Below are 11,265 nucleotides of genomic sequence, written 5' to 3'. Positions count from 1 at the left end.
TACACCGAGCCAAGAAGGCAGGCATATCCTCACCCTCCTTCATTGTGAAGGTGAGTGAGTGCATCGCTCCTGGTGGAATTGGAAATCTATCCCTCATTGTCCTACCCACACAGGTGGCATGCTGCACAAACGGTTCTGAATCAGGTAGTAAGGTAGTCCCTGCAGACGCTTCAATCTGCTATATTTCCCACATATTCAATTTCTTGCCCAACAATACTCCCCAATCGCCCATAGCTAACTTGTGCCCTCATGTATATTGGCAAAATTTAGTCATCCAAGGCCCACCTCCCTCCATGGGTGGGGGCATTTTATCCGGGATGCAGTTCATGTCAGTAAATGTGAAGGGCTGATAAACATCCCCCAAATAAGAGCCTCTGTAAATTAATGGCATTTGGTGGTGCTGATACTGTACGGGCTGCCGTAATGTGTCTCTGGGACGCAGGCTGTAACCTGGTTCACATAGGGGTGTAGGGGGTAGTGTAATTTTTAAACGGTTAGCTGCCTTTTAGTCTTTTCTACCTCATAGTAAACACAAGCAGACACTCAACTGTTGCCGGACCTCCCCCACGTTTATATGAATGAAACAGTTGTAACAGCTTTCCTCGATAGTTGAGAGGCCGCCCTTAACCACAGTTGTACAACATCATCCATATAAGGGAAGAACGGGAAGCTCAAACACTGATTGGCCAAGTGAATGATAAAAGAATCCCAGGCACCAGAACCCAAATAAGGAAAACAGTGGGGAATCCGAGCACTCGTTGGTCAAGACAGCAGTAGGAGACCCAGCCCACATATACATGTATATAATGTGTGGAGATTACTATGCTTGTGTGTGTGTACCTTTGGGAACAGCACCCGACTTTGCAAAGTTGAATGAAAAGTTTTGGACTGACTCCTCCGTGTCTTTGTTCCTGGGAAGGGAAATAAAAAGTGCCGTAGATGGGGCTGGACAGCCACTTATCTCGCACAATTGGGGGCTCCTCCGGGATGAAATAATTATTGCCGGGGGGGGCAGTCTCTTCGGCTCACGGATCAAGCCTGATTACAACAAAGACGCGTCTAGTATATATTTATACTTCTCACTGATCGGCTTGGTCCGTTGGCCGTCGGCCAAGAGACGATGTGACCCGGCTCATTTAAAAATAATTTTGAATCCTGGAAAAGGAACACACGGACGAGTGCTGGGACGACCGGTTAGTGACTATACACGGGGGTACACACATTTAAAAAGGCCAGACAACTCCGTGCACGGATCAAGGTAAGAGATTCTTTTGTTCTTCCTTGTTGGCCGCGTGGTTTTGACGGTCATCTGTGAAAACGCTTTGGGCGTTTAAGACCAGGACTGAAGATAAACCACGGGAAATTGTGGTTTTGACGGTCATCTGTGAAAACGCTTTGGGCGTTTAAGACCAGGACCGAAGATAAACCATGGGAAATCAGACTTCTAGATTTACTAAGGAAAAGTCAGGGAAGACTGCAAATGGGAAAGAAATACCCCCCGATAGTCCATTAGGTCGGAAGTTAAGTCTATGGACGGACAGTAGTAGAACGAAGGACTTAAAGAAAGAGACCATGATAAAATATTGTTGTTTTATATGGACCAAAGAACCTATCCGCGCCCCCTCGGTAGTTTGGCCCGAGTATGGGTCTGATGAAGACTGGGTGTGTCAAATCCTAAATGTATATGTTAACAGAAAACAACCGTTTGACCCAGAGGATAGCAAATATGCCGCCGCCTGGTTGGCGGGAGACGGCGAGAGTCCCACGCGTCTCTATCCTCTGATTCCCCAAACAGACCCGAGGAAGCCCCAGAAGTCTTGGGACATCCTCACCGACGGTTTGCCACCGTCTTCCCCGCCCCCGTATATACCACCCGCGCACGACCAGGCGTCCAGCGCGGACCTCCCTCCTGCGATGGATAATTCCGAGTCCCAGCAGGCTACGACCAGTGAGGAAGGGACTGCTGGGGGGGGTACAGGAGGGGGCACAGAACTCACCCCAGGCACTAGGAAATCAGTCCGACTCGAGATGCGGAGAGGTCGAGAAGAGGGATTGAGAGCTGGGAGGAGTGACAATATTGAACAGCTGAACCCCTTACGAGAGGTGCCGTTTGGGAACGAACGGACCGGGTTCGTAGTACAACCTTTAAATTCTGGGGATATCCGGCAACTCCGTAATGAACTACCCCGTCTACTGGACGACCCCGTCAGTGTGGGAATACAACTGGACCAATTTCTGGGGCCCAGTATATACACATGGGCTGAACTGCAGGCCATGATGAGAATACTATTTAATTACGATGAAATTGTTATGATCCGGAATAGTGCAATGGCCATTTGGGATAGGGAGCATCAGGACGGCCCTCAGCGTGGAGAGCAGAAGTACCCCTTAGAGGACCCCCGGTGGGATCATAACGACGCGGGGGGAAGGGCCAATATGACAGACCTCAGAAGCCTTATAATCAGGGGAATCCAAACCTGCGTGCCCAAACAGCGGAATTTAGCAAAAGCATTTGAAGTTGGACAGAAAAAGGATGAATCCCCGAGTGAGTTTTTAGACCGTTTGCGGGAGTCCATGCGAAAGTATTCAGGTTTAGACCCCGATGGGGAAATAGGCAAGAGCATGCTTAAGGTGCACTTTGTGACTAAGTCATGGCCTGACATTCAGAAGAAATTACAGAAAGTGGAGGATTGGGCTGAAAAGGATGTTGCAGAATTATTACGGGAAGCACAGAAGGTGTACGTTCAGAGGGATGTAATAAGGGAGAAACATAAGACAAAAATGATGGTGGCAGCCGTACGGGAAGCTTGTAAGTCCACCGGAATGGGGGAGGGAGGTTATGGGGTGGAAAGAGGAACGTCGAAGAAAAGTTGGAGAGGGAGAGAAGCGAGACGGGGCAGAAGTGAGAGAGGAAGAATTAGCCGTTACCATGTCATACCTTAGTGAGTCCCGATTGACAGAGATAGACCCTAGGGTTTGGGTCGCCAAAGGGAACTGGGGGGGACTCGCAATTCGACCTGTGGAGGTAAAATTAAAGCCCCAGAGCCCCGACGTCAGAGTGCGCCAATACCCCATCTCTTGGGAAGGGAGGCAGGGCCTGAAGACAGTTATGGAAGACCTAATAAAAGATGGATTGGTAGAGCCCTGTATGTCACGATACAATTCCCCCATCCTGCCGGTCCGGAAGTCGGATGGGAGCTACCGAATGGTCCAAGACCTAAGGGAGGTAAATAAAATTGTCCAAGTACGGCACCCTGTGGTACCGAACCCATACACTATTCTGGGGCGAATCCCCCCGGACCACGGCTGGTTTAGTGTTATAGACTTAAAGGATGCCTTCTGGGCGTGTCCCCTGGACAAGGACAGTAGGGATCTTTTTGCTTTTGAATGGGAGGATCCTGATACTGGCAGAAAACAACAGTACAGGTGGACCGTACTCCCCCAAGGATTCACTGAGTCCCCGACTTTGTTCGGGCAGATTCTGGAACAATTATTGGAGGGACTAACCTTGTCCCCGGCCCTTAAGCTTATACAATACGTGGACGATCTCCTTTTATCCGGACCGGCGGAGGAGGACGTCCTACTTGGGACTAATGCCCTGTTAAATTACCTAGCTGAGAAGGGTTTAAGAGTGAGTCAGAAGAAGCTCCAATATGTCGAGAAAGAGGTTAAGTACCTGGGACACTTGATAAGCCAGGGACAGAAACGAATAAGTCCGGAAAGAGTGCGGGCAATAATCGAACTAGGCCTCCCAACGACCAAGAGGGAGTTGCGGAAGTTCTTGGGACTCTTAGGCTATTGTCGGTTATGGATAGACGACTATGCCCCCCTTACTAAAGACTTGTACCGAAAACTCATTGAGGAGGCACCCAACAGAATAAAATGGGAGGAGGAGGAGAAAAAGTTAATTGAAATCCTAAAAGGAAAATTGATGGCCGCACCTGTTTTAAGCTTGCCGGATTTTAGTAAGACATTTCGCCTCTTTGTGAACTCCAGAAAGGGAACCGCTCTTGGAGTATTGACCCAGGACTGGGGGGGTAAAAGGAAGCCCGCGGCTTTCCTGTCAAAAATTCTGGATCCAGTCTCCCGAGGGTGGCCGGAGTGTGTCCAAGCGGTGGCAGCCACGGCAAAGCTGGTAGAGGAAAGCAGGAAGTTGACTTTTGGGGCCCCCTTGACAGTCACTACTCCCCACCAGGTTAGACCTATCCTGAATCAGAAGGCCGGGAGGTGGCTGACTGACTCGAGAATTCTGAAATATGAAGCCATATTGTTAGACCGAGAGGACCTCCGAATAGAAGTCGGGGTCTGCCAGAACCCGGCGGACTTTCTTTGGAAAGGGGAAGGGGAGGAGGAACTGGAACACTGCTGTTCAGACATAATAGAGTACCAGAGTAAAGTGAGGGAAGATCTGAGGGATACCCCCTTACATGCAGGTAGGCGGTGGTACATTGATGGGTCCTCTCGAGTGATAGATGGGAACAGACACAACGGTTATGCAGTCATTAGTGAGACTGGTTGGGAATTAGTGGAAAGTGGACGGCTACCGAATGCCTGGTCCGCACAAACGTGCGAATTGTATGCCTTGCACCGGGCTCTGAGGAATTTAAAGGGAATAGCTGGGACAATCTACACTGACTCTAAGTATGCCTTTGGGGTAGTACACACCTTTGGGAAGATCTGGAAAGAAAGGGGAATGATAAATAGTAGAGGAAAGGAGTTGGTCCACGAGGAACTAGTAGCCATGATCTTGGAGGATTTGTTGCTGCCACAAGAGATTGCTGTAGTACATGTGAAAGGACACCAGCAAGACGATAAAATAGAGACCCTGGGGAAACAATTGGCAGATGAACAGGCAAAATTGGCTGGGATGGGGAAGGAAGTAATAAACTGCCTGGTAAGGATTCCACAGATATCCGAAATTACCGAAGTGCCCACGTTTACTGACAAAGAAGAAACTCTTCTCGCGTCTCTGGGGGGTACAAAGGATAGGGAAGGCAAGTGGACCTTACCCGATGGCCGCCAGCTACTAAATCGACCGTTGACGCGGGACATTATTGCCCGTTTACACCAAGGGGGTCACTGGGGCTCCCAGGCACTGTGTGATGCCTTCCTGCGCCGATATGCTCACCCTGGTCTGTACACGGTAGCCAAGCAGGTCACAGGAAATTGTATAACATGTCGAAAGATTAACAAAAGGGGGCTGCGGCAGCATGCAGGACAAGGGGGTAGGAGTCCGGCCTATAGGCCGTTTGAGTATGTTCAGGTAGATTACACTGAGCTCCCCCCCATAGGTCGTCTGAAGTATCTATTAGTAGTGGTAGATCACCTGACAGGATGGGTGGAAGCTTTCCCCACTACCACGGCAACGGCAACTCAGGTTAGCAAGATTCTACTCGAGCAAATCATCCCATGATTTGGGCTACCCCGCGCTATTGACTCTGACCAGGGGAGCCACTTCACCTCGACCGTCCTCCAGAATGTAGTGCAAGCAATGGGGATTGACTGGGATTTGCACACCCCCGGGCATCCCTCCTCCTCGGGCAAGGTCGAAAGAATGAACCAGACCATCAAAAAGCAGCTAACCAAGCTCACTAGTGAAATCGGCCTGCCTTGGACCAAATGCCTACCCCTTGCCCTGCTGCAAATTCGCACCCAGCCAAGGCGGGATTTGGGCGTCTCCCCTTTCGAAATGTTATTTGGCCTCCCGTTCCATGGGCCGAAGGGGGAACCTCCTGTATTTGAGTCTCGGGATATGTTTGTGCAAAAATATGTGGTGGCTCTGGGGTCTGCTCTATCTCGTTTACGCCAACAGGGACTTTTGGCACAGACACCGCCCCTCGAGTTTGCGGTGCACACCGTCAAGCCGGGTCAGTGGGTCCTGATTAAAAGCTGGAAGCAACGTACCCTCGAACCAACTTGGGACGGTCCCTTCCTGGTACTTTTGACGACCGAAACGGCTGTCCGTACGGCCGAAAAGGGCTGGACACATTACACTCGAGTCAAGGGACCAGTGCCACAACCGACGGAGGACGAACGAACCTCTCTGACAAAGGCATCTAAGGAACAGAGACTCTGAGAACGAACTAATCGGACTTTGGCGAGTCTAAAGGAACTGTGCCCTCGGGCTACGGGTGTCGCGACAAAATGCGGTCAATCGTATTGTTAACTTGCTATGCCATTGTCCTTGGGCTGGGTCATAGTGTGCGTGTTACCCAATTTGGCCTCCGGATGAAACAAATAGAGGACCGTCAGTGGTTCACCATCTCCGTGCTTGCCAACCAATCAACACAGACACTTAGCTTAGACCTATGTGAGTTGGTGCCCTGTAGGACTAAAAGTCAACTGAATCAAACTAAGCAGAATCTAGAGAGAGAAAGGGGATTCCAGGGTCAGACGTTAGTATTACAATTGTATGGTAGGGAAGGCCTAAGTAGGCTTCCAGCCCCCGGGGTCCAGGCTATGGTGTCAGTTGTCCGTGATCCCATCACCCCTGGACGAGATTGTGGGCATAATCGGTGCAATCCGCTTTATCTGACCATAAAGAACTTGGAAAAGAACGAGGCGAGACTTAATAGAACAATACTGGGTATTAGAGTTGGGGGCCAGGCAGGATGGGGGGGGGAATGCAGCTGTGCTGCACGTATATCACGGTCATTGAAGCTGAGTCTGGGGGCTCATCCCCCACTGGTAAGCAGGAAAAGATTAGAATAATTGAGACAACGGATTTGGAAAAGACCTTTGAAATAGAAACGGGATACGGGGAGGCGAATGCCTGGATGGAATGGGTCAAATATACTGTGAGGAGCATGAAAAAGAGTGATTGCTACGCATGCACGAGTGCCCGCCCTAACCCTCAGGTGGTCCCATTCCCGCTGGGATGGGAGAAACACCCACGAGCCATGGACTGCATGATAAGGCTGTACCAGGACCGAGAGGCCTGGAACGACCCCACTTGTCGACCCTTGAGTTTGAAGTTTCCCCCCGTCAGGTCTGAGGGGGCGCCCCGCCCGCCATCATTCTCAGGGGTAACGGGTACGCACCAGGCCTGCGTCTCTCGGACGGGACTACAGTGGGACGACGATGTGGGGACATTTGACAAGTGCAGCGGATCAATCCGGCTGGTCAATGAAACTACCGGGGGCGGGAATTACTCCCACATTCATGTACCTAGGGCAGACCTCTGGTGGTACTGTGGTGGGAGGGTTCTGCGACCGACCCTGCCCCAAAAATGGACGGGCACTTGTGCGATCGTTCAATTGGCCATCCCATTCACCCTGGCATTCGAAAAACAAGAGCAACCCCGTTCTAGTGGAAGAACTGAGAGAGCTTTGGAGACCTCTTTCGATGATAACATATATTTAGATGCCATAGGGGTCCCCAGGGGTGTTCCTGACGAATACAAGGCTAGGAACCAGATAGCGGCGGGTTTTGAGTCGTCACTGTTCTGGTGGGTGACTATCAATAAGATTTTGGATTGGATTAATTATATTTACTACAATCAGCAGAGGTTCATTAATTATACCCGGGATGCAGTGAAAGGAATAGCAGAACAACTGGACGCCACTAGTAGGATGGCGTGGGAAAATAGGTTGGCCTTAGACATGATGTTGGCAGAAAAGGGGGGTGTTTGTGTCATGATAGGAACTCAGTGCTGCACTTTCATCCCCAACAACACAGCCCCTGATGGGTCCATCACCCGCGCCCTGGATGGACTCACCACATTGGCGGACGAACTGGCCGAAAACTCGGGCATCGACTCTGGCCTCACGGACTGGTTGGAAGCTTGGTTCGGTAAATGGACGGGGGTGGTCATTCCCTTTCTTGTCTCATGTATAGTGGTGGCAGGGGTACTCACTGCCCTTGGGTGTTGCGTTATTCCCTGTGTCCGGGGATTAACCCAACGACTGATCGAAACCGCCCTTACTAAGAAGGATGTTCCCTATGGGCAGGTTGAACGAATAAATCTCGAGATGGAACAACGTGAATCCAGCTTGGCCGGGGGTAGTATTAGAGAAGGGCAGTTTGATGAACAAGCTCGGGAGTTATTAAATGCCCTGGAGAAGAAACTTACGGTTGAAAAATTACAGGCCGTAAGAAAAGACACGGGGGATTTGTAGGGGGTAGTGTAATTTTTAAACGGTTAGCTGCCTTTTAGTCTTTTCTACCTCATAGTAAACACAAGCAGACACTCAACTGTTGCCGGACCTCCCCCACGTTTATATGAATGAAACAGTTGTAACAGCTTTCCTCGATAGTTGAGAGGCCGCCCTTAACCACAGTTGTACAACATCATCCATATAAGGGAAGAACGGGAAGCTCAAACACTGATTGGCCAAGTGAATGATAAAAGAATCCCAGGCACCAGAACCCAAATAAGGAAAACAGTGGGGAATCCGAGCACTCGTTGGTCAAGACAGCAGTAGGAGACCCAGCCCACATATACATGTATATAATGTGTGGAGATTACTATGCTTGTGTGTGTGTACCTTTGGGAACAGCACCCGACTTTGCAAAGTTGAATGAAAAGTTTTGGACTGACTCCTCCGTGTCTTTGTTCCTGGGAAGGGAAATAAAAAGTGCCGTAGATGGGGCTGGACAGCCACTTATCTCGCACAGGGGCTGCATTGGAGGGCCATGTTCAGCATGTATTGTGAGTGAGCCTTTCAAAGTGATGAGGTAGGTGTGTGGGTCATCCTCTGTCAGGGATTCTGCATCCTCAATATCTGTACTGTTTTCAGATTCCCCCCCCATCCAATTTGTCTCTATGTCGTTGTTCCCTCAAATCTCTCCTTCTTCTGTCTGAGAACCTGTCGTCTAATAACTGACCTGAATTATGTAATCTTCCCTTCCTTTCGCCCTCAACACTATACGGTATCGAGTGAGCATCTGGCTCTGCCAATAATGAATGTCTCCCTTGTTTCGGCTGTTCTTTGTTTCTGTTGTGCGTCATTATCACCCTGCTTGCCTCCTTCTTTAACTCTCTGTGCAGCTTCTAGTGTTAGTTTTTCTACCTTCCTAATGCTATCTTCTACTGCCTCCGCAAGTCTCTCTTTTACTGCTTCGTACTCTCTTGTTCCAACTTCTTGCACATCTAACACCCCTTCTTGAACATACATGAGTGGCATTTGTGTTACAGGATATGGGGGCGGTGGTTGTACCCCAGGTAATTTAGGATATAATGACTCAGATGGTCGTGACTTTTCTATCTCCTTCACCAGGTTTGGGTCAGAGGTACCACCCACCCTCTTTTGTAATGTTTCTCCCGCCATACAGGCTAACGTCATATTATGCAGTCAAATCCTCCTCTCTTCTTTCTCCTCACCTTCTTTTGTCCACTTTCTTCTAACTAATATTGACCCTTTCTTTCCCTTCATGTACTCTTCAACTTCTAATTTAGCTTGCTCTTCTGCTTTTCCTAAAAACGGTGACAATTTCTCCCTCTCCTCATCTTTAGGGACTTTGCCCTGTTGTTGTAATTCGTCCCAAATCTTATCATATTTCTCCATCATTGTTTCTTTTGTCCTTTGCAAGCCCACTAACTAACTGAATTCTAGCTTTACCCCACTGACGTTTTACAGGCAACATTAAGTCAAAAGAACATCCTCCGTATTCCTCACACTCTTTATCAAATTCCCCTTTCATCTTATGTATTTTATTTTAATCCTCATGTCCAGCAGTCAATTGGTTTGGATGTAATATAACTGCACAACTAACCCAATCAGAGACAAATCCGGTGGCCAGTCAGTTTGTATAGAGTACACCCGAGCAACTGACCCTTTCAGCGAGATTTATCAGCAGTGTCGCTGTTGTTACTGTTAGATTCCCACTGCCAACTCTCTCTCTCTCGCTGAGACACCACAGTCCCTTACTTCAAAACACTACTGGCTTTTCTGCCACCCTCTGTACATTCTCCAATATAAATTTTAAAACATACAACACATCAATCATACACCACAATTTGTAAGCATTGCTTTTATGAGATCCTGCTCAATGGACTTTAAACCTCCTCACTCTTACGTAACTTGTTGCTTTTATGGGGACTCTAACCCCATGGGACTTTTAACCTGTACATACTGTAATCAATACTTTATCCACTTACTCTTACTAGGACACTTGCAGTATAATGACAACAATCAATTTAGTATTTCCAATTGCAGAACTTTGATATAAACAGGCGTCTGCTCACCTTTTTTATGTGGCGCTGCTTGTTGTTGTCATCAAACATCAGTTGTCCGTTGTTTCTATTTTCTCTCTTTTCCGTCACTTCTCCTTCTTCATCACGTCGGGGTCACCAATTGTCGGACTTTGGCTCAATCTACTAACTTACTTTCTTCTATGTGTGAGCCAAGTCCTGCGTGTTCTTTAAATGAAGCAATAGGAGAAGATATTCAGCCTCACACTTTTAAGTTTATTTTAGCAGTAAGTGGATAAAGCATTCAGAGCTCTGGGTCTAGACCTGTCTGTCCCTGACAAACAGCAGAGTGTGTCAGTTCACGAAGTCTGACCCCTATCCTGCCCCTGACCCAGTCTATTATACAGTACAAAACGTCATGTTATCACAGAACATTGTGCAAGCATTGAGGTGTGGTTGTCTTCTTGATTGACTGTTGACCTGACTCCATTCTCCGCCTTCTCGCGTTCCTGGATATCTGACCCCATGTAACCTCCTTCTGCAGGAGGTGGTGCGAAATAGTTCTTGTTTTTTTACCACAGTTTACAACATGTCCTGCATCTGCACTCACAGGGCGGCAACACCCCCGCTGTCTGCCTCGCTCTCCCAGCCGCTACCAAGGCTGCCAGTACACACTGCTCTTTATTAAAAGTCATTCCTATTGTGGGTTTACATCAGCATATCTTTACAAGTCAGATGTACTCAGTACTTTACCACTGTCTGTTCGTACATACAAGGGTTACACTACACTGTGCTAGTTAATGGTTAAGTATAACATTGTATTATAAGTACTGAAACAAATATATCATTAAAGGCTTCTGAATACCTTGAACTAAGCCATATATTTACATTGGAGATTGGTATTTTGGAGCATAGTTTAAATTGATTGCTGAATTTGTATTTTTTTCTGTCACATGGCAACCTAGGTACTGCTAGCTGCTGGACACATGTAACATTGTAAATTCTCCAGCAGTCTGTGTGTTTGCTAAGTCCTTCAACTCTCTTAAAGGTACAGTACCCCTTACACCTTCATAACACTTCATCCAAAGATGCTTAACCGACAAACTATGCAACAAGGCCATAAACTAACTCAC

At 48.3% G+C, this 11,265-nt stretch overlaps 1 protein-coding gene across 1 annotated transcript; it reads left to right on the top strand.

The window, feature by feature from the left end:
• The first annotated feature begins 533 nt into the window (after window positions 1-533).
• LOC140465947 (uncharacterized) lies at window positions 534-10,929 on the top strand. The gene is made up of 2 exons (XM_072561931.1): window positions 534-1,258; window positions 5,813-10,929. The coding sequence occupies exon 2, from the start codon at window positions 6,612-6,614 to the stop codon at window positions 8,115-8,117; it is 1,506 nt and encodes a 501-aa protein (XP_072418032.1). The 5' UTR covers window positions 534-1,258; window positions 5,813-6,611; the 3' UTR covers window positions 8,118-10,929.
• The last annotated feature ends 336 nt before the right edge of the window (window positions 10,930-11,265 follow it).

The sequence above is a fragment of the Chiloscyllium punctatum genome, chromosome 42 (genome assembly GCF_047496795.1).
Source record: "Chiloscyllium punctatum isolate Juve2018m chromosome 42, sChiPun1.3, whole genome shotgun sequence".
NCBI classification, from domain to species: domain Eukaryota; kingdom Metazoa; phylum Chordata; class Chondrichthyes; order Orectolobiformes; family Hemiscylliidae; genus Chiloscyllium; species Chiloscyllium punctatum.
The sequence above is the reverse complement of the archived record's forward strand: the minus strand, read 5'-3'. Positions and strand labels throughout refer to the sequence as shown.